General features: G+C 42.1%; 1 protein-coding gene across 7 annotated transcripts in view; it reads left to right on the forward strand.

The window, feature by feature from the left end:
• SEPTIN6 (septin 6) overlaps window positions 1-23891 on the forward strand; it is a 148682-nt gene that overhangs the window by 52264 nt on the left and 72527 nt on the right. For all 7 annotated transcript variants that reach the window (XM_069212277.1, XM_069212263.1, XM_069212288.1 and 4 more), the window contains exons 3-5: window positions 15758-15953; window positions 17554-17740; window positions 18187-18348. In XM_069212277.1, coding sequence (XP_069068378.1) covers window positions 15758-15953; window positions 17554-17740; window positions 18187-18348 — 545 coding nt within the window. The remainder of the gene's footprint in view (window positions 1-15757; window positions 15954-17553; window positions 17741-18186; window positions 18349-23891) is intronic.

A 23891-nucleotide genomic window follows, 5' to 3' on the forward strand; every position in this document is an offset into this window, starting at 1 on the left:
CACTGGACCGGGCTGGCCACCAACACGGGGGTGAGGAGCGTGACCAAGAATGCCGCAGTAGGATTTAAAACTTTTACCATGGAGAATGTGAAAAGAATAAGGGGTTAACTAGAGTCTCATTGGAAACACCTAAAACGAAATTTAGGTTGCCAAAGGAACGAAAGAAAGGCAACTTTAGGTGAACTTTCATGAACGGCAGATGTTATGAAGCTTTCCTCGCTGTGCACAGGCGAGCATAGGCGACACTACGCCCTGATTTATTTGACCTGGGCGCTCTGTGGTTTTTTGCGTCTTTTAGAAAGCCATTTATGTGTGAATAATTAGAAATGGTAACCCAGAACTCTGTCACTAAAACATGTCGGCCCATAGCTCAATATCAATAATTTAATTATATTATAAAAATCCACTGCAGTTTCCTGTATAGCTCTGGAGACGTTACAGATGCAGAGTTCTAATCTCAGTACATTGCCTTCCTGCGGTCGTTAGAATCGATCACCTCCTCCGCGCCGCTTTACAAAGCACCCGCGTTAGGAACCATTGACTGTCCAAATGGTTCCTCCAGGTCGCTCAAACCAAAATGGTATATCACCCTGGAAAAGTGATTCATCTCTTCAGGGAAATCTGTAGAGACTGTTGTACCTCAAAGGCAACGCATTGGGAAACGAAGATAACAGTTTCCAAGCTCACTAAGTTGCTAAATGCAGTCTGGAACTGCAAGTCGAACTTGATTGGCAACATCACAAAAGTCACCTGTAACACGACTGTGAACAGTGTAATCAAAAATATTGTGAAGGCAAAACACTCAAATTAATTAACAGTAAAGTAGAATTGTTATCTATCAATATATAGCATTCAACTCAGCGTCAATCCTTTTATTATTAATAATTGTATTAAGGGAGCAAAGTAGCCAGCCAACACAGGCTTACAATATGATAAGAGTTTTCTGACTATGTTGAAGATCACAGTTCCTCTTCATGTGGGAAACATGTACATAACAAGTGGTCAGTGCAATGTGCTGTGACGGGTCCTATGTTTCCTCAGTTATGGTAATATCCGTTCCTGTGATCTTCTTGAAAGCCTCCCTCCTCAGAAAAAGCAGCTGCAAAACAATGTGAAAGTAAACGAGCCACCTCATTGTGCCTTTCACAGTGATATCAAGGAAGAACATCCTTAAGTCTGTGTGACAGCTCCTGACTTGAAGACATTACACCCATATCGTTCTCGGAGTGGATTCACACATCGTGGCTCCACTCATAACCGTTTGGTCACATTCCTTTGGTGAAGGAACAGTTCTGGTTACCTTAAAGAAGCTATTGATCCCCATTCCCCCCCTTTTTTTTTTTCTCAAAAGTACCCTCACCCCAGCCACCTCTGACCAGCAGAATCCCAGCACAAACACAAAGATTTTTAAAAGCTCTTTCCCATCTTTGATTTTTGTTGACATCCATGGTCTCCTCTGTCCCCTTCACTCTGGGCTTCTACCATAGTCCTGATACTTTAAATGTTCTTCCATAAAATGAAATCTGGGAGAACACCCAGGACCCCGCTGTAGAAGGGGAGTCCATCTTCTTATAGCACTAAAATAGCACTTTCAGCTTATGACGGTGTACACATTTGGGATCTAATACGAAACCAGTGCAGCCCTCTGATTGCTTCAGACCCTGAACAGTGTTTTGGAAGTTTCAATATAAGCCGGTCTGCTGCAATCTGAATTTATTTAGAATGCGGTTTTCAGAGCCAACCTATAGGGCATTGCAGTATTCCAGTTTTGATATGTATCCAGTGCAGTGATGACACTTTTTCGAAAATCAAGTGGAGTAAAAGGGAGAATATTCTTTAGTATTCGTAGGGTCAGGAAACATGAAGAGGCAACATTATTGGTTTGCTCTCTGAAGGTAAGCTTGGAGTCGAACACGACCCCGGGGTTCTTTGCTTTCTGAACAGGTGCTGGCAGACCATGAAGTATTCCAAAAGGAGGAGTCCCTGCCAAATAGTAACACTTCTGTTTTGTCAGAGTTTAACTTTAAACAGTGATTGTGCATTCAATTCGCAATGCTGCTCATAGCGTTAAGTTGTGTGGCAATTTTTTTTTTAGTCCGATGAAACCGATACCACTATTTGGGTATTGTCCGTATACGAACAGAATGAGAAACCCATGTGCTCTAATCCATTCGGTCAGAGGAGTGACGTATGGGTTCAAAAATGTGGGGCTAAGTGAGGATCCCTGAGGGACCCCACAAAGAAGATAGAAAGGGGGCTGAAATAGAATCCCCAGAGACACCACATGTTCTCTACTGGTTAGGAATGATCTAATAAGTTTTAAGATTGTCCCTTTAATACCAGTCTTCTCGAGTCTGTTGATCAATAGAGCATGTTGTACTGTGTCAAATGAGGCCAACAAATTCAATAGGATCAAGGCTGCGCTATTTCCTTGATCTACAATGGTTCTGTTTTCTTCCAATGCTGCCAAGAGTACTGATTCTGTACGATGGATAGGTCTAAGACCATGCTATGCCATATCAAAGCGATTTTTGGCTTCAAGGAAGGAAACCATTCCCTTGTTAATAGCTTTTTCCAAGATTTTGGCCGATAGCAGAAGACAAGATATTGGCCTTTAATTCTTCACCTCCAAAGGGTCTAAGGAGAGTTTATTCAGGAGTAGTAAAATAGATGTCCTTTTCCATGCATCTGGAAAACAGCACTAGGTTAGAATCTTACTAAGCAACAAAGTAAGCTGGGCTGAGATAAATTCTGAAACGTGACGAAGCACCTGAGGAGGACAGGGGTCAGAAGGGGCACCTGATTTAGTGGTTTCTATCAGAGAGGCAACTCAATAAGTGGAGTGAAACTCGATAAAATGGAAAGAGCCTTTAAAAGATCTTTTATAGATGTCTGGTCTATTTCGTTTGTTGGGGGTGGGACTGTCTTATCTGATGTCATGAATTCTTGATACAGTTGATTTACTTTAGAGAATAAGAAATCTGCTATTGTATCACATAGCAGCTGGTCCGGGGTAATCTTAGTTTTATTACTAACTCTGGATAAAGACTTTACAGTATTAAAATTCCTTAGTGAATTGCCTGATGACATGATTTTATTTGGAAAAAAAAAAAAAATTGGTTGTGGCTATATGTATTTGCATTCTATACTATTATCATAGAATTGTATTGTATTTTATTTTCTCCTCTAGGCTGTAGTTCAGGCACCAACATTGTTCTTGATGCCTGCATTTTCTTTGAACTTCTCAAAGTTCCTGGGAATATCACGGAGACGAGGGTGTAAGCCTATGGTTAGACCTAACTTTAAGAGGGGCTAATTGGGTGACAGAAGCCTCAATCCATTTAAAATAGTTTGCTGTAGCTTGCTTGACTTCCTCAGCCATAGGGTGGACGGTGTTGTGTAACAGTTGATGTAGTTTTAAATTATCTATATTTTTTCAGGGGTGATATTTTAAAATAGCTGGGGTCTTCGAAACTGTTGGCCTTAGACTACAGCTAGTCAGCTTAAAAAAAAATGGCCGAATGATCAGTTCAGGCTAGAGGCAACATTTTACTGATTCATAAATCGGGGTTGCTAGTGAAAATGCTGTCTAGTGTGTGGCCTGCTTCATGCGTGGGAATCTTTTATCTTCTGTGTAAGCTCAAAACTTTTGAGGTTGCCTTTCAAGTATTCCGTATGTTTATCCTCTAGGCAGAAATTGAAATCCCCCAGAATTGTGAAATTGGGGTGGTTAGTACATGATTCCAACAAACCTAGTAGTGACTGAGTGAAACCTTTCCTGGCTCATAGTTGCAGAAACGTGGCCTGAATTGGTACTCTCATGACTCCTCACCCATGACTAAGCACAGTTTGGTGATCGCCACAATTACAGCATTAGCCCTAATAAACAAACCACGCCATCACTACTGCCTACAGACCCAACATCAAAGGAGTCCTATGAAAACAGGCACGTACCTGCTCTCAAAGATCTTGCACCTCCTGTTACCTATTGCATATTGGGCCTTTCACTATAACACAAGAACATGGCAGACCTCATTATCTGGTTGCTTATGCAGTGACACCTTCCTCTCCACCTTTATGATCCTGGAATTGATTTTTTGGCTGGATATTGAAGGATGACCTTGCATTGCCAACCTGACGAGTTAGCCATGTTTTTTTTCCATAGTAAATTGGCATGATCTCTTTCAGCCTGGACCACCGCACTCCAATATAGACACCACTACCCAGCCGACCCGGTAGAAAGAGAACTCTGGATATAAAAAAAAATCCTGACTCTTTAGTTCATCACGGAGGCACTTGCCTTTCTTCATCCATAAACTCCAATCAGGATTTCGCCACACTACCATAGTAAGACTGAAACTAGAACAATGAAGGGAACTGCTCAAGAAATGGACATCACAAAGCTGTACTTCTCCATTACAGTAAAATCAAACTGCCGTGCAAAAATAGAAACCGGAAGTGACCAAGGGCTTTTAACTGCAGTTTATCTGTAATGGAGAACATAAGCAGGTCAAGAGCGGAGAAGGTTGAGCCATGGTTGTGAGGCTTCTATGTAGGCTATCACAATGGCTCTGTGTTTTGTTTGATTCTTAGTAGTGAGTCAGTAACTGAAGATATTATGGCTTGTTCTGACTGGTGCAACGCCGCTATGGTTTTTTATGTGCTCTGAACTGTGATTTTTTTTCTCGTGTATACGCCTATGTAGACTGTCTCATTTCTACGCTTATGTAGACTGTGTCTAGATATTGATTACTTGACTGACTCCCTGGTTTGGCCAGGATTTCAGACCTATTATTGCACTCAGTTTCGTCATTTTCAATCAAGTACTGCTTAGAGTTCTTTAAAACAGTGTGGATGCATTTTGGAATGGCATAGGCGTCCTTGCAGAGTTTTGCTTGGCAGGACATAGTGTGCTGTGTTTCTGGGATCATGCCAGTTAAAGTCAGTAAACTGAAAAGTATGGATCTGTGATATGTGCCTAAAATTAGAGAGCTGGCATTTTTGGGACTGTAAACTGAATTTGTTTGCTATGGCATGGGCATGTTTGTAGTACATATCTACTATTCATATGGCCCTGCTTTTTTCTGCTTTAATAACTGCTAACAAAGGCCATGTCTTTTCACATGTTAACTGAGCCGGCACTATAGTCTGTTCTTTCATTGTTGTCATTGGCATTAGTTAAAGCCTTTTTTCAAGCAACTGCTTGGCTAATGACCTGTGAGGCGCATCTCCCACACCTTGAGGGAACTGCATTGGCTCGCCTTTTTGCCAGATTCCACTTAGGGTTTACTTGGGTGATAGTCTTATGGATCAAGCAACAGAATACAGTTGCCGTACTTCTAAGCTCAATGTATCTGGTAGCCCACCAGCACTTCTAGAAGCCCCTACCTAGCCAGGCGTGAAATCCAAGAGGCCAACAGAGATGACGCATACCAGCAGGCCTTCTCAGTGTCTGGACTGAGTCTCTGGAACAAACTCTTTACTGCACTTCAAACTTGGCCTTCTTGTTGTAATTTAGGAATGGATCATAGTTTCCTCTTCACAACCTTTACACCCTCCTAGAGGATCAATCGTTCCTACTTTCCTCACTGCAGGTGTTTTTCTGATCCCCTTTGTATTTTTTTTTTTTTTTTTTTTTTTAAATACTCGATTTCCCCAGTTCTCTTTCCAAATGTACCTTGATAACCGTGTAGCCTCATATGATGGCTAATTATAGTGTTTTTAGAAAGCGCGCTCTGCTGTACTTTGGGGCTAGGTTAGTGCTCAATAAATAGCCATATGAAATGAACAACCAAGTGGAGCTATTGTTTGAAATCACAATGCACCCACAGTATCCTATGCGTTGATTGTGCTTCTAGGGAAATTCATTTTATCTGGTGCCTAGTCATCAAGACTACGTGGGCTACTGTGGCATAGGATATTACTATTCGATTGTTTGGGAAGCTTTGTCTTCATGAGGTGTTTAACATCACGCTATTCTGTTTTCTTTCAAGAACAAGATGCTCCTTGATATTCTCCCTTTCAGTGCAAAGGACATGTCAGATTTCCATGTAGATGGAAAGATTACTCTGCTTGCATTTCCCCTAGATTCCATCCTCTGTTGGTGCGGAAACTGTTAACAGTCTGGGTGTGTTAAAAAACAATCCTCTGATTGGGCAGGGAGGGTTGGACCTTCATAAAGACTTTCTCTCGTCATTGGTGGGGAGGTTCTGACAAACGAGTTACTGCATCTTTTACATCCTGCTGAACCTGGTTTTGAACCTCCGCTTTGTGACATCCTTCCGGCCCTCCCTTAGGTTGGCTCGTGCTTGTATCTGTACTACTCTTTGGCGGTCATCTTCAAGTAGACATGAAGAGCCTCGAGGGGGATCACTGCAACTGTTACTCACTGAAAGGCAATTTGACAATAAATGCTCGGTTTGGGCATTGGCTCTCCTGGACACTGACCTGAAGCCTACCACACGCCTCGGTCCCATCACGCGTGGTGACCTCGTCTCCGGTTGCATGTATGCGTGTGGAACAACTGTATATTATAGAGTTTTACTTCATGGATGTGTTAACATGAATAATGCCTTTCTGCCAGCCCCAGCCATCTGTACAGGAAAGTACATGTAGACGGGGGACTTTTCGTTCCCTTGCTTGCGTCCTTAGTTACATACATGGCTTGACTCATGGCTTGCTGCAAAGGATCGAACGGCCATGGCGTCTTTGCGTAAATACTCCTTATGCTACAGGCCGGTACACACGCACTGGGCCGCGCTCCTTTCACTGTTTTTTTTTATCCTTATGCCATACTTTGTCGCGATAGGAATGTTCAGCGTCTGCCGCAGCAGCATTCTTTGTGAATGGTATGAGAGTTTGCTGTATGCGAAAGTGAGAGGACAGCTGGGCACAGACACTTGTGCCCATTCCAATCTGGGCACAGCCCCATAAGCAGCTGGAGGGAAAGTCTGCTTCGAAGAAGGCAAGGCTCGCCGTCTGATCTCCTAGACTCTGCAGCGACTGTCTAAGCTGTCTCATCTGTTTTACATTCACCGGCGATTGAATGTTACCTGGAATTAAGAGCAGATGGTGACTAGAAGAAAGCTCTCAGCCTTGTGCATATTATGTTGGAAGTTCCAAATTTGACTAGCGTCAATAGGTGATATTAGACAAAATGTGTGTTTATATTTATATATATAGTGCTTCGAGTGGTCAGTAGCTGAACACTAAACCCGCCATAATCCCGCATAATTTTCCCAATCTCGTGTCACTCTTGTTGTGGAAAACGCATGTGATTATGCCATTAAACAAAACGCCCTAATTGAGATTTCATTCAGGGAAAAAAGGTATCACACTAGAAATCAAACACCTGTTTACATCATGGGTGATTTTCCATCCTTTTTTTTTTTATTATTTTTTTTTTAATTATTTTTTTTGTGAGAAGCCTATCCTCTGGTTCAAAATAGATGCAAACATTTACTTTGCACGAAAAGTGCAAAATTCTGGACCGGCATGTGTCAGTGATGCACAATTTTGCTTTTAGGGGCGTTTCACATTTTGTGTTACAGGCTTGCTATGCGGAATACCTTAGATTACACCATTACGTGTCCCGGGTGATTTTGAGATTTTGTTTTTTGTGTGCAAAATGTGTCCTTGTGTTCAAGTTGGATGCGAAGACCCATCTCGTGCAAAATAATGTGCTAAATCCCAGACTGACACGTCACAATATAATGCACAATCTGACTTAATTTTGTTGGTATGTCTCATAGTTTTTTGCAAAGTAATTTATATTTACCTTTACAGCTCCTGGGTCCTCGCCCGTGGCATGTTCAGCGCTTTAATTTCCCAGATATACACTTTCTTCATTGCATTGACCCATATTTTCACCTTCTCAACGAAAGGCAGGGCAGCCACACGGTGTATGGATAACACAATGTTTCGTTTCAGCCAGGATTATTCAAAGTATGCGGCTTTGTATCTCGGATTACAAGACTAACATTAAACCCTGTCAATCACCAAATCTTCACTCTGTTTTGCTTTGCCTTCTTCGTGGAATCCTTGGGCACATCTGCTTTCTCAGGTCACATGCTTGTGAATTCAAGGACCACTTTTGTGTTAGCTTAAAATGATCGGTTTACAGGGCAAATACCCGAGCCTCGTGTTGTCCTTTTCTCAGACACTTCCAGTGGACCGTGTCACGCTTATAATACCTGTGTATAAATCCGAGTGAGTCTCGAGTGCTCAAGTAGAGGATGGATTACGAATAGAACAGTTAAATGTTCCATAGCGTCTGCCACTTTTTAGTGCTGCAGTGTTTTTTTATTTGTTTTTTGAGTTTTATTAATTTGAGATTTTTTTTTTTGTGTAGGGTGGTGATGACTAAATGTAATGTTTACTTAGGATACACAAAGGCCATTTTTGTATGATTTCATGCAGTCTTTAACCTGGGGCAAGATATTTATGGTTTACGGTGCCTTTTTGACAGGTGGTCTCGTAACCTACTCTCATAACTCTTGAAAGTCTGATGGAATTGCTTCAATATCTTCTTCCCAGGTTACATCCGAGAGGCTGACTGTCTAACATGCAGGGGTGTAGGTTGGAGAAGTCACTCCCCCTCCAGGAGCGGTGGTTCTCCTTAAGCAGGCGTTGTGTAAACTGCGGATAAATGAGAAATCTGCTCCAGGTTGTGAGTAAGAAAATCGCTGTAGCCAAACAGTTCTGTTTGGCCAAGATAAATTGCACTTATCCAAGGCTAGTGCCACGTCTCACTTTGTCATGGATGCTGTTGTTATAATCCGTACGTTTTCCCCAAAAATACCAGAATGTGCTGCTGTCGTACAACTAAGGCTTACTGTGCATTGCTGGGAGCAGGTATGTGCACCCTCTGCAGAGGCTGTGAACTGCTGGTACTTGCCCTTCCCATAGTTATTGTCCCAAGGTGAAGTGGCATCATAATAAGACAAGTGTTTAGCACCTGTGAGACTATCCCAGCCTAGCCTCCCTCCCCAAACTGGTGTTAAGGACTCCAGCTTTCTCCCTGCTGAAGGTAGTGACGCCTTTTCATGTTGCACAAGCCATCACTCTTCGACCGTCTTTGCTCTTCCTCTTTTGAGGTGCGAGGCCCAGTGACTCCATTGTTTGGACCTCAAGTTTTACATCAAACAGACCAAGGAACATTGGGTGGACAGTCAGCTCTTTGTGGGGTTCTCTGGAGAAAAGAAGGGGAAGGCGACATAGAAACTGGCCATTCCACAATGCATGATGCTCTGTATTAAGAGCTGCCATGTATAGGGTAAGAAGCAGCCTCCTATAGGTATGAGAGCGCATTACACCAGAGCGAAGGCTGCTATCGCTGCTTTGGTATGTGAAGTTTCTGTCCTGGATATCTGTCAGGCAGTTAAGTGGGGTTAGTGCACATGTGACACAAGTGTGGCTAGAGTGTTCATCTGAAAGAGTGTTAATTGAAGGTAAATAACCTGTTTTTGTCTTGGCTGAACACACTAGAGAATTAATCTCACCCAGTGCTGTTGACTAATTAGGTATATCCTTCAGCGTTCACTCCAAGCGCTTGAATTGAATGGCATGAGGGTCTAAATTCCAACTATTGGCCTCTCTGGCCTTTACTGCTGAATCTCTCCCTTAATTTTTACCACATTAAACCCTGGCATACTGGCTTTGCCAACGCCTAATATTATTATGTACTCAAAAAGTGTGATATTTATGTATGCTGCTTCGGGTTTGACAGTTACAGCACTGCACCTCTTTCAGAAGACTTTAAGGATGTCCTCAACATGCGGTGTTATTGCTTTCAAAGTTTTACCTCCTGACTGGGTTAGCAGGCCAGATCAGAAAATCTGGCAGCCATGATGTTCTAATAAGTATTTTCAAAACGACCGTCAGTTGTCTGTTGTTCACACTTTGAAATCAAGTTCTCCCAGAAAATGTGCTCACGGTCATTAAAAACCTGTGTCCTTGGTTAACCATGCATTATAAAATGTGTGATCTTCTAGAAATGTGCCTTTTTACTGACATTTCTTAAATTTCATGGGACATTTGAAAAAGGCAAACGGTTCGCAGGTTTCGCAAAATAGAGTGGTTTGTTAAAGCCTAGGAGGAGCATCTGTCAGACTCAGCAGAGCAAGCTATTGAGGACTTCTAAATCCAACCATCCGAAATTAAATTACTGTGGAACCCTGCTTAAGTACACAAACACCACTAGCATTTTAAAAATCCCTATATGAAGTGCATCGTGCTGCTTGTTGTGGAAAGTTATCTTACCAGTGAGTGCACCAGAAAACAGTGGGTAAGAGGGCTGGTCATAGGTACTACCATGTTCACTGAGAATAGGATTGAGTGATTAAACCAGTTTGTAAAGTCAGGTTTACATTTCAACCAGTTCAGCCGTAGTGATGCAACAAAGCAAACTATCGATCACTAAATCGCAGTATGCGGGAGTGAGCTGTGCTAAGCACAAGTTGTGCATGATTGTTTTGCTTGGGAATAAACACAAAATGCTGATGTTCTACCACAATTACCATATTTTCGCACATGGGTATCAGAGGGTTCCAGGCCCCAAATTCAAACTGTTAGCCTTGATTAAAGATCTGCCATGTGCCCCCGGTTGTCTTCTGTGAGCTGTAGTTAGAGCAATAAACAATGGTTGTATCTCTCGAAGTGAAGTACATTAAAACTTTAAGAATTGAACATGCGCCAAACTTGAAGAGCCAACAGAAGTGTAAAAAGACCGAGAGAGAAAGCTAACTAGATTTTACAAACCAAAACTGTAACTACATCTCCCAGAAGGCCATTAGAGTTGCACACTTGGGTAAATGGGTTTCACTATTTTGAGGTGAAAGGAAATAAAGGAAATAAAGACTGTATTGGCGATTGTGGGCAAGCCAATGGTGCATAAATAAATATGGTGTTTGAGCTATTTCCAAGTGGCACTGCATTTTCTTTGTGAGGCAGGCATTGGCACAAAGAGTTAAGCGCAGCAACACCCAAAGAACCAACAACAAGGTGGCCTGTTTCAGTGGTCCAGCCACCGATTCAGTGTTGAAAAGAAATAGTGAAGTAAACCAAACCAAGTGGTTTAAGTGAGAAGGATGTGAGATCGGAGGGTGGCGGGGAGCCAGCCGCTCTCACAAGGCAACGATTCCTTCAAGTGCAAGTGTGGGGCTGAAAATTATTGAACAGACGTAACCAGAATAGTGTTTGTGTATTAAAGTGTTACACAGTTGAGTTTCAGACATAGGACAAACGCAGAAAGGTGGTAACAGCTACCTAAGGTTATAATATCCCAGAGTACTTCAATGTAATAGACCATAGTAACAGTGGAAGACATGTTGGCCCATCACAATAGGAAAGCAAAGGGATTGTTTGTAGGTGAAAGTTGTGATATCGAAATAACCCTGCACAGAATGTTAACAATGAAATGCTTGTCCCAATCAAACAAAAAATGTTCCAACTTGAAAAATGTAATCGGCCAATAAATGGTGAGACAAATCTTTCCTAACCAAATACAGTCCCCATGCACTCTCATGGGGATTTAGGATACTTCTCATTTAGAAGATTAATGGGAAATTGATCAAACAGACACATAGAGAGCTACAAAAATAAAACATTTAAAAAATGAAATGTTTAAAGGATATTACACAATTAAATCGGAAGGAAGAAGAGGAAAATCTAAAATTAGGTGTTGGCAGGTTTAAAAAAAAAAAAAAAAAAACACGAGGATGAAGTAAAAGGAAACAAAGAAAATTCATTTGTGATAAAGATTATGAACAAGGAAAAATTACACCTTTGCAAAGAGGTGAGAAAGTCTAAATCAGAGGTGCTAATTGGACAAAACAAGAATAGAAGCTGACTATGGATCAAGCTGGTTGGAACAAGAAGTAAGTGACGGGAAAGGCATTTCAACATGTGATTACAGCCTCACTAAATTGACAAGTTTTTTTTTTTTTTTTTTTTTTTTTTTTTTTTTTTTTTAAACCAAACGTATACTGACGAAGAACAAGACCGGGAAAACGGACAAGGGGAGGAATAAGATCCAAGTTGAGATCTCACTTTAAGAAGGGCATGGTGAGATGCTACTAAAACCTATCTGAAAAAGAAATCGGGAAAAAAAGAACTTGATGTTGAAATATCTGTTCTGGAGAAAGGATTACGCTTCTGCCCCTTTGCACATTTGAATTATGTAAATACAAGGATAGATATGTGTAAATACATACACAGATTAAAATTGGCTAATTCATAGGATCTCCAAAATGAACAAGACAAAACTTGAGAAAAGGTGAAGTAGATGGAGATGTAATCTTACAGATTGGTGTAAATAATCTACAGACATTAAATGAATTTGGGGGATTGCAAAAAGAGCTTTCAATGCGGAACGTCTTAAGTACTAAGTACATTATTATAACTTACAAACTGGAGAAGGGTAATCTAAAATAATAAGCTTGATTATGTCCTGCACTTCCAAACTGGAAAAAGTACAAATACATGGTTACACATATACCACAAATGAGGGTTTAATGAAGGAAAGCAGAACTCTCATAGAATCAAAAAAAGAGGAGATTGAAAATTAAGTGGCGACAAGTATTGTAGTAATCAGCAACAAAGAACTCATGAGAAAAACAAAAAAAAACTGAAAACTTGAATGATGATCCAATAAAATAAATTATGGAAAACAAACTTTGTGGAAAGATAATGGATTATTTAATGAGGATGAGTGAAAATATGAGAGTGAAACATCAGTAACCCTCTTGCTATATTTTCAGCCAAAAGTACACAAGAATACACAAAATCCGCATGAATGTCACATAATTTTCCTGCAGGGGGGCCTGTTCCTGAAAACACCTACCTATATTAGTTATTTCCTAGCACCAATGGTGTAAGAGCTGAATTCTTACTTGAGAGCTACAACAGTCTTGTGGACACATTTTCAGACTATATTGTGGGTCGATGGCTATTACTTCAAGACCAAGGTGTAGTCTGTTAATGCAAACAAATGCAACATGTTGGTCACAATGGAAAACATTTTTCCGCTCAACCCTCAACTTGACAAGCAAATGTTGAGCATCCATGGGAATCTCCTCCTCTCTCAGGGCTGGTGGAAAAGGATATGGCATGAGAAGAAAGATGAAAAATACTTAAACAAAATGATACTAAGACTAACATTCAATAATGATCTTACCTTGCTAATGAGACGGCGCATATCAAGAGTTTAAACAATGTTTTGAAATCCCGAGCAGCAATAAGTTAAACTTGCCCTTCACATAAGAGATCAGTGAAAAGGAGCACTATAACTGGACATGAACATTCTTCACAGAAATGGACAAGTTCAAACCTCCTTATAACAAAAGAAAACGACTGCAACACTAGGAATGTATGTTTATAAAAGTCTTCCATTTGCATCGGGTAAACAGCACGGTATTCCTTACATAGAATTTGTACAATGAAGATAAAACTATTCACAAGTACAGAAACGCAAAAGAAACTTGCAGAATGGAAATATCCTGAAAGAATAAAAGATAGACTTTGAGCAAAGCAGAGGGGTCACACCTAGTTATTGATCACTAAAAAAAGAGAAAAGATCAAAAACAATGAAACGGGACAGCCAAATAAGAAAGATAGCAACGTAAACAGCGGAGGCGAAGAAAATCAAGAGGATTCTAAAGAGGGTCCCAGATCTAGAAAATGGAAATCATCCTGTTATCATGATCATCTGCAATAAAGGACAAACTAGTGCAAAGTCGTTTTCAATCTTTAAAAAATAAATAAAAATAAAAATTGGAAAGATGGCTGATGGAGAAACAAGTGAGTGTCAGGAAATGCCTGCCCTGCAGAGCATGCAAGGCCGCTGTGGACATGAAAGAATATAAGACTTGGCAATAACCAAAACATGTAAAGTGATGTGATGCACTAGTAACTTTGTGGTTTATATAACTGAATGTCCATGTGGACTGACGTACATTGGTAGCATGATATGTATACCTTGCCAAAGGATACTGGAACGCATAAGAGATAGGACAGACGTTACACCTTCACAGAGCACTGTGAAACATGCCACCAAAGTAACTGGAAAACTATAAAATTAAGACCTATAGAATATAGGAACATAAAGGGCTAAAACATATCGTAAAAAAAAAAAAAAAAATCAAGAAGACTGCTTTGGAAAGTTAAATGACGTGGACAGTAACAAAAATATTGAAATTCAGTTATGACAAAATAAATCTAATATAAGGCCTAATCAACAATTAAACGTTTGTGGATTTGAGGACGTCAGGCTGTTTTCACAAAACTAAAACTGTTTTTAGGTAGCTTCTTTTCAGAATGTATTTAAGCTTCTTTCCACCTTTTCTTAATTGCTATAGCTCCACAGTCACATATAGCTATATACGGTTACATACACTGGCAGTAACTGCGTATTGTAAACGAAACTGGTAATCAGTGATCATGTATGTTGAAGTAGGTTTCAGCAATTGTAATCGGATACTATTTATGACTATAGTTGCTCAGCAGTGATAAGCTCCATACAGCTTCTGGCTATGAATATTTTAATGAAAAGGCAATCCCTGTATTACTATGGACATAACTATTTACTAGTCCTGCCCTTCAGTGAGATTTCTGTATTATGAAATAAGAGTCTTTAAATATACTCTGTAAGAGTTCATCAAGGCCCGGCAGCTGCTCTGTTCATTTCTTTAAATCGCTCAAGGTACATTTGTCACCCCCTTCCTCTATTTGTAATTATTTGCCAATATATACATTTTATTCTTGTTGTCAGGAGTTGAAAGTGGTTTTTGGGACAGAGGAGGTGAGATGAAAAGGAGACGGGCATTCAGTTACGATGCTGTTGTCAATACCTGCATCTTCCGTACTAGTCTCCGTATGGGAGTACATCTGTGTTGGCGAAGCAAGGACGGTGCTTGCGGTCGTGTTAAGCCCTCTTGAATGGCATAAAGATTTACTACACGAGCCTTGTTAGCAAATGAAGCAGCCGGCACGTTGCATATTCTGCTGTGTGATCACATTAGTTTTAGTCTGCCCGAACCATCATAAATGAGTGATTCCCTTTTTAAAAAAAAAAAAAAAAAATTACCTCAGGGTTTGCAAGTGTGGGTGAGCAGGTTCCAAAAGTGCATTTAAGCATGCATTTAAGCAAGAGGCCATCCGGTGAATATCAGTGTCACAAAACCCAAGCAGACATCATCAAACTAGGAGTCATTCTGGAATGTCTGTTGTTGGTTATTGTTCGAGATTCAGGGATTGGGTTAGAAAAACTGCTTTTTTCTATTCGCTGGAAGGTCCCTTTAAATAGAGTACGGCCTAGAGGAGCTAAACGAATTTTACTTTTGTGGAGATTAGCAAATTATGCTGCAGACGGTGGATTATTGGCAAACATTCCATCAGTCTCGGGATCTGATAATTTCAGTGTCCTCTAGTCCAATCAGCAATAAAAGGGGTGGCCAGGAGGTTGAGGAGATACAGGAGGAACGAGGTGAAGGAGGGAAGTAAGGAGACTTAGTGGGAAGATGGAGGCACCAGAGAGGCCGTAGGGTGGCTTGTGCTGGGTGATGTGCAACTCTTCCATGATGAACACGACTGCAGGCATGAAATGGCATTTCTGCCTGTCTGTGTCAAGGGCTGGCGTAAGATTCGCCGCTGGTAGAAGTCAGGTCTGGTCTGTTTCTTTGCCCCAATCATGCTTCTGACTGTTGTTTAGGATAACCCATGCCAATATTCTGGTTTTTGACTGTCCTTTCCTTATTCTAAGGGGAAACGGGTCTTGGAAAATCTACACTCATGGACACTTTATTTAACACCAAATTTGAAGGTGAGCCAACATCGCATTCACAGCCTGGGGTCCAGCTGAAATCCAACACGTATGACCTCACGGAGAGTAATGTGCGGCTGAAAATGACCATTGTCAGCACAGTGGGCTTTGGCGACCAAATCAACAAAGAAGACAGGTAAGGACATGTTGTGCGCTGTCATTTGTTTGACAATAATAGCTTGATACACCGGCTGGCCTAAGCCAATATTCTATTAAAATGGTTTCCTTTTCAAAGATGCCAATGCTTGTTTTTCTCTCTATACACCCCCTTGTAACCCACAAAAACGAACTCCTATGGAGAGTCCACATTGTCTGCTTTTCCCACCGCAGTTCAGTTTGTTCTAAATGGTAGCACTAGCTCCTAGAAAGTGCTGCATGCCTTAAATGTTTGCCTGCTTCAAGGAATTGGGTCTGCCCCAGAAGTTTGCATGCTCCCAAGATCTTGAGAATTTTGGACAAGGTGTCCTCTGGAGTAATGACAGAATTTTACAGAAGCATCTTTTTTTTTTTTTCTTTTTTGTATGGCAAAAGCGTTTTTTCCTATAGAAAAATCTCTGTACCTACACTCATACTGAAGAGGTGAACCATTTATTTGCTATTGAATAAAGGCTCTTATTTTGCCTTAAAGTGAATAGTTTTACCAGTATTTCCAGAGTGGGGAAACTATTTGAAAAACACATTTTTCATTTTGCATTGACAACCTGTATCTTTCTTTCCGGCCCCTAAATCTAAATTTCACTTCGCGTTTCGCAAATTACATAAATTTTTAATATGTGAATCAGCGTGTGAGGTTGCAAAGTTGAGAACGTGAGTGTTTACCAACGTTCCATGCGTTTTAAAAAAAAGGTCATCCAATTCACTTAGCTGGCAGTTTAAAAAAAAAAAAAAAAAAGAGAGTTGGGGATCTTTGCTGCTGCTGCCTCAGGGTAATGAGTGGGCTACCGCCGCCACTCTTCTGCTGCGTGCTAGGACGTGTTGAGGGAATCGACAGGGTACTGCTGCAGAGCGATGCTGGGGCACCCATAGCCCCCCCAGTCAAAGGACATCGCTGAGTGACCGCGAGTACACCAACCTCACAGGAAGCCAACCCCTGCAGCGGATGCCTTGCCCGATCTTGTTTGGAAATCAGTCTTTTGGACTCAGGCTGGAAGAAGCAAAATCCGCCCCTGGCATTGCCCAGGAAACTTTGTTGGCCTTTGAGTAAGAAGTTACCTGCTTTCAGAGGCAAATGCATTTTGATTGGTTTTAAGTAGGTATGTTTCAGTTATGTGCAGAAAAATATTTATAAAATTGCTTCTGCATATAGCTTTAAGGTCACATGTTCAGATCTGGGAGGGTCTACTTGCTGGCTTAGTGTTTACTCCTCCAGCAAAATGAATAGAACTGTCGGTTACTCTTTGATGGACAGGCCCACTGTTTCTGCAAGCTCCCAAGACTTGATCCACACGCCTTCCTTCACCACAAAAGGGCTCAGTGTCCTTAGTCTTCATATGTCCTTACAAAGGCCCACGTGGCCTTCATTTTTCGTCATTATGTTCATGCTCCCACATGCCCCACAGGTTGCCTTTCTCCCTACAAAGGTTCTCATACCAAGCAAGGAGTGACAGGTTAGGAATGTTCTTATGAAGAGCATCTACTGCGAGGGAATCCTTCTATTTCATGATCATTTTCCAGGTGGCAGTTTCAAGGTGCAAGACATAATACTTTTCTTCATGTGTTTTTCTCCCCTCTAAAAGTTATAAGCCCATCGTTGAATTCATAGATGCCCAGTTTGAGTCCTATCTGCAGGAAGAGTTGAAGATCAAGCGGGTTTTGCACAATTACCACGATTCGCGTATCCACGCCTGCTTGTACTTCATCGCGCCTACAGGGCACTCGCTGAAATCGCTGGATCTAGTGACGATGAAGAAGCTGGATAGTAAGGTACGACAATCAAGTTAACTTAGATGAGGCATTTCCCATGTTATGAGAATCTCTGCCTGTTTTAAGCAGCCAAGCTATAGCGTGACCTTGGTGATGACTGTTAACAGAAGCCCTAAATAGATGGCCTATTTTTTATTTTATTTTGCCTGTCCTGTTTTATAAACCTTCATAAGTTGACTGGATTGGCCAGTGAGTTAACCGCTTGCTGCTGACATCTGTAAAGGGCCCGTTACCAACAAAGCCAACTCAGCCCTCTGTTGTTCCAAGGATGGTGACATTGAGACTACAGATTCGGGTGATAGTAATACTTAGTGCCTAGTAGTTACAAGCACCAAGAGAACTGCTTTATTAAAATTAGTTATTGCCGTTATTGGATCTTGTTACTTCTTTAAACTGTAAACCAATGTGAATGTAGTTACTTAACTTGTTATCTGATTTGTTTTAAGGTTAATATAATTCCAATTATTGCCAAATCGGATGCAATTTCCAAAAGCGAACTCACAAAATTCAAGATAAAAATCACAAGTGAACTTGTCAGCAACGGTGTGCAAATCTACCAGTTTCCCACAGACGATGAAACGGTGGCGGAACTCAATGGCACCATGAATGTAAGCAGCAGACACTTTCCTCTTTTAAAGTATTCGAGTTTGAAATGGAAGCTTTTCCATTTGACAACTGATGAAAACCTAGATTGCATGCATTTTTTTTTGCAGGACTTAAAACTTCAGAGTATTAGCTAGTAGTATCTCGGCTCTTAAAAATCTGGCCATAAAAACGTCATCTTGCAAAACTGCCACTGTTCTGCGGCCCAGTCTGTGTCCTATTTTTGTGGTCCCCTCTACCGTAGCTTGCACCATCCCACTGTATGCCAGAAATTCCCCCCACCCCCCATCCTCTGACAATGTGTGCAGTGGTGAATATGCCCTTTACTTGGTCTAGTCACATCTCTCCAGTGTAGTCCTGAGATCTAGGCAGACAGCACAGTGCGCGATCCTCCTTGGGCAGTGCTACCAGAGTGTCTTTGCTACTGGCTTGAGCTCACTTTGCAGGTACCAGGCCTCTGTAGTCCTCACCTCCTCCATATTAACTATTCCCTCACCCAGCTGTTCTGCAGGATAAGAAAGCTCGATGCTGGGGGCTGATGGTGCAACAGCGCGTTCCTGAACTCCAGTAGTCACCACAAAGCGGTCACTGCCCTCCCCAGTGTTAAAAATAAAACACATGTAGGGGAGCCTAAAGTCCAACTAGCTTGTAATGCAAATTAGCAAGCAGCACAACAAAAGATCAAAGATAATTGTAATTTCTAGCTAGAAAACGGTCAGTTGGAGCATACAGCTTAAATTCCTAGAAAATCAAATGAGTACATAGGTTTTCTCTCCATACAAGTCAGTGAAGCTTCATCGTGTGACAAACTTTTTTTCTCTCAGTGAAAACGTAGTGCACAGGTGGCAGTGCTGAACAACCTTGAGCAGAAGATATAGTTCATAGAGACCATGCAAACCTCATCATCCTTGCAAAATCCCACTTGTCCGGTTTAAAAACCAGTTGCACTTTTTGGAAATGTGCAAGGTACACTCATCAGCCCTACGGCCTTTGAGCCCCCAGAGTCACAAACCTTAGTGAGCATTTTTAGCGTTACAGGAAGCCTCGAACAAATCTAAAACATCCATATTTGGTTCAAGTAGTTGATTGATTCAGGCCAATTATTAACATAACATTATATGAGAGTATATTAACACACAGGATTTTAAGTTTGTTTACCCTGCAGCGAGTTATTGTCTTCTGTTGACATCCCAGGTTGATTGGCTCCCATCTGACCGGTGTAGTTCTCGCCATCGGCCCCTCTCCTCACTTGACCGGCCAAGGGCACTGATGCAAAGGCACACAGCAGTGGTGACAGTGGGCAGCCCTGGAGGGTCATCCTGCCTGCTGACCAGAGATGTCCTCGGTCCAGCATCTGTGGTAGTAGTTACAGCAGCTAAATCCAGTGAATGATTTCCAGGCAAAAATGTATGTACTGTTGTAAATGGTACAAATACTGCCATTGGAGAGTGTCGCTACCTGATGATGCCACGGATTTGACTCGCACAGCCTCTGCTACGGCTGCCATTAGGGGGCGACAGTCTTCTCAAGTCGAGCTATGTTTTCACCTGAGTAAAGCCGTTCTTGTCCGAAACAATGGAGTACTGGCAGCCCTATGTGCTAAGACCTTCTTCGTGATTTTATTATCCGTTTTTCATAGATGAGTTTATCCCTCTCCGGTTTTGTAATTACTACTGCAATCCCTTGTCGCGTTGACCCAAGTTTACCGACCTTCCAAGCGGAGTCATAGATATCCATTAGTTTAGATGTTTGTCACAAAATCTATTGTATAGTTTGGCTGGAAGCCATCAAACACTGGCTTTTTATCGACAGCGGTTATTCTTACGGTGCGACAGACTTCTCACAGTAACAGCTGCCTCTAATTCCGGTCTTCCTCTGTCGCTGGGGAGGCTGGCAGCACCTACAGACTCTAAAGCTTGTTGTGTAGCTCTGACGGTGCTGCTTACAGCGTAGTGTGGTAATCGGTGACTACACTGTTAGGCTCTACCTGTGTGTGGTGTAGCGCTTTGTTCTCTCCCCTCAGGGAGTTGCCGCCTTGCATCTGTCAGCTGTGGTTCACCAGACACTACAATCTGTAGAGCCTCCGCATACTTCAGTCTCAGTTCGGGCGGGCTTCCAGTGTCCACATGCACTCTAGTGTGGTCACATGTCTTGTAGGGATGCCGTAACCCCCATTGATGTCCTCAAGGATGCACTTGTAAGGACCACATTGAATGCCTCCCATTCAGTTGATCAACTGGCCACTCTGCCCGCATGTTCTCTGTAGTAATGAGTGATTGTATCTGACGCCCCTTGGAGGGCCCCTGGCACTCTCAGATAATGCTTAGCATGGCTATTCCACGCTAGACGCTAAGCCCACTGGATGCTATGTTTAAATGTGTGTGTGTGTGCAGCTTCTACATCTGCAGGAGTGGACCAGCATCCACTATTTACCCTGTTTTTAGAAGCCTGCATCTTGGAATCTACTGGTCACAGTTGAATTTGTCGGATATGTGGAACTCGCAGGCTACCTGCTTAATTAATCCAGTTGCTTTGCCACTTCCCACTGGGAACTGGGCTGAGTAACGAGATGAATCACGACTTAAATGACAACATTTCCATAGCTTAATGGACTAGAAATATGGATCAGATGATTCTGGAACCAAGGTGATGTCCCTGAGTCAACATAGCTAGAACTCATTCCAGGAGGGGGAGTTCGGGAACTCCTGGTCCACCTGGAACTGGGAAATGGGCATCAGAGCCTATCTATAGGTGCAAGCTGGGTCTGCAATGACGCACACTCACGAGCTGAGCAAAGACTGGTAGCAACCTACCTCCATGACCCAGATGTTAGTTCTTGATTCTTTAGTCTCCCAGCAAGGTGGACTTTCTGGACACAGGCCCTGGGCAGGCTTGTCTCTCGAGGCGTCATTCGTGCAGGTTTTGTTTCCTGTTTTTTAACCTCTCAATAGTTAATCTGTACGTAATAACTTCTGCAGGATATCAGACTCTGGTCCGACCTGAATCAGAAATCGGGCAGACCAGTCAAGAGGAGATGAACCTCTGCCTAAACAGTGGTATGTGGTGGGCAGACAGTCTACAATGGCTGCCTCACCGGGGCCATTATTTATAGGCCAAGGTGAAAATCCAGAGCCAATTAGAGGTGTTCATTATTTAAAAGTTCAAAAGCTGTAAACGTTTTTCTAATTCCGTGAAGGGCATCTTTCTGTAGTTGACCAGGCTCTTAAGCCTGAGTCATATGTCAGACACATTTTTATTGGCCCTGGTACTCTACAGATTGCAGGACACAGAGCTCCATGTCTGAATACTCTGCCGTAATAGACTGGGTCATGTGACCAGCAGGGTTGAACCACGTTTCTGCTAGGTAAAGTATAGATTCATTTCCTGAAGAACAAAGCCTGTGAACTCTTCCGCAAGTTACAAACACCCCTAGTACTGAACAGGAAGCAGTTTGTGGTGGAGAAGGGTGGGAGTCTGTGTCTGACAGTCGTGTGGTCTGGAGAGTCCGTTATGTAAAATACCACCTGGCCCAAAAAATGTTAACATCCTCCTTGACAAATTTCTGGGGAAAACTGATCAAAGCTTGCAGTTTTGCTTTTTTTCACTCCTTTTGGACGCCCTACCACATACTTGGTGTACCGTTGTATTGGGGAGAGTTTGGAAATATAGAAGAGTAGGCAGTGAATTTTGCAACTATTTAATGTAATAAAGATTTACTGAATATAGGTTATACCTCCTTGAACTCCTCGGAGTCCTGCTTTTCACAAATTCGTAACGGACTGTAACTTTCCTTGAGGTCAGGCTTTCTTGGACCTTTAACAGACATACCATTTGTCTTATTTAAATGCAAAATGTGAGTCCAAGTGTTTTTAGCGTATTCCATTCTTATAGGAAACGTAATCACCAAATTTTAAGTATCATTGTATCTGGGATAGTGTGGGAATGTTAGCTGAGACGGTGTTACTAGAGAGTTACTACAGCTTGATTTTCACCGTATTTTAAAGGTGATATTGATAGTTTTTTCTTTTCTTTCAAAAACCTACATCCCAGTTTCACAGCATTTTGGGTACTGGTTTTGGGAGGTAATAACTTCATCTGTCCCCAAATGTTTATTTATTTTCTTACACCTTTTGAAAATGATTACTGGCAGTTAATACCATATGTCATGAATTTTATTTTCCACTAGCAAGTTCTCCGTGGCATGTACACTTTGAAACAATGCTGTAGGTGCTGCGTGTTCGTCAACTAACATTCACCGTTGGCTATGTTTGATTAGGACCAGAAGACGCTGGAGAACGTGGTGGTATCGATTATAGATCATTCAGCATGAAAACCTATAGGTTTTTGTTATCCGTTAATTTTCATTTTTCCTGGAATTATGTACAATTTTTATAGAGAACTTGGAAATTTGCAAACAAGCCTTTTCTGCCCTCCAGATATCTACTGTACGAGGCTGGACTGGCTTGTAGTGAGTACCAAGGGGTACTTACACCTTGCACCAGGCCCAGGTATCCCTTATTAGTGTAGAGGGGTGTCTAGCAGCTTAGGCTGATAGAAAAGGTAGCTTAGTAGAGCAGCTTAGGCTGAACTAGGAGACGAGTAAAGCTCCTACAGTACCACTAGTGTCACATGCACAATATCATAAGAAAACACAATACACAGATATACTAAAAATAAAGGTACTTTATTTTTATGACAATATGCCAAAGTATCTCAGTGAGTACCCTCAGTATGAGGATAGCAAATATACACAAGATATATGTACACAATGCCAAAATATGCAGTAATAGCAATAGAAAACAGTGCAAACAATGTATAGTCCCAATAGAATGCAATGGGGGCACATAGGGATAGGGGCAACACAAACCATATCCCCTAGAAGTGGAATGCGAACCACAAATGGACCCCAAACCTATGTGACCTTGTAGAGGGTCGCTGGGACTGTAAGAAAACAGTGAGGGTTAGAACAATAGCCCACCCCAAGACCCTGAAAAGTGGGTGCAAAGTGCACCTAAGTTCCCCAAAGAGCACAGAAGTCGTGATAGGGGAATTCTGCAAGAAACAGCAACACCAGCAATGCAACAACGATGGATTTCCTGACGAGGGTACCTGTGGAACAAGAGGACCAAGTCCAAGAGTCACGATCAAGTCGGAAGTGGGCAGATGCCCAGGAAATGCCAGCTGAGGGTACAAAGAAGCTGCCACCGGATGGTAGAAGCTGTGAATTCTGCAAGAACGACAAGGACTAGAAACTTCCCCTTTGGAGGATGGATGTCCCCACGTCGTGAAGAGTCGTGCAGAGGTGTTTTCGTGCAGAAAGACCGCAAACAAGCCTTGCTAGCTGCAAGGGTCGCGGTTAGGGTTTTGGGATGCTGCTGTGGCCCAGGAGGGACCAGGATGTCGCCAATTGCGTGAGGAGACAGAGGGGGCGTCCAGCAAGACAAGGAGCCCACTCAGAAGCAAGCAGCACCCGCAGAAGTGCCGGAACAGGCACTACGAAATGGAGTGAACCGGAGCTCACCCAAAGTCACAAAAGAGGGTCCCACGA

This window comes from Pleurodeles waltl, chromosome 2_1, assembly GCF_031143425.1.
Source record: "Pleurodeles waltl isolate 20211129_DDA chromosome 2_1, aPleWal1.hap1.20221129, whole genome shotgun sequence".
NCBI classification, from domain to species: domain Eukaryota; kingdom Metazoa; phylum Chordata; class Amphibia; order Caudata; family Salamandridae; genus Pleurodeles; species Pleurodeles waltl.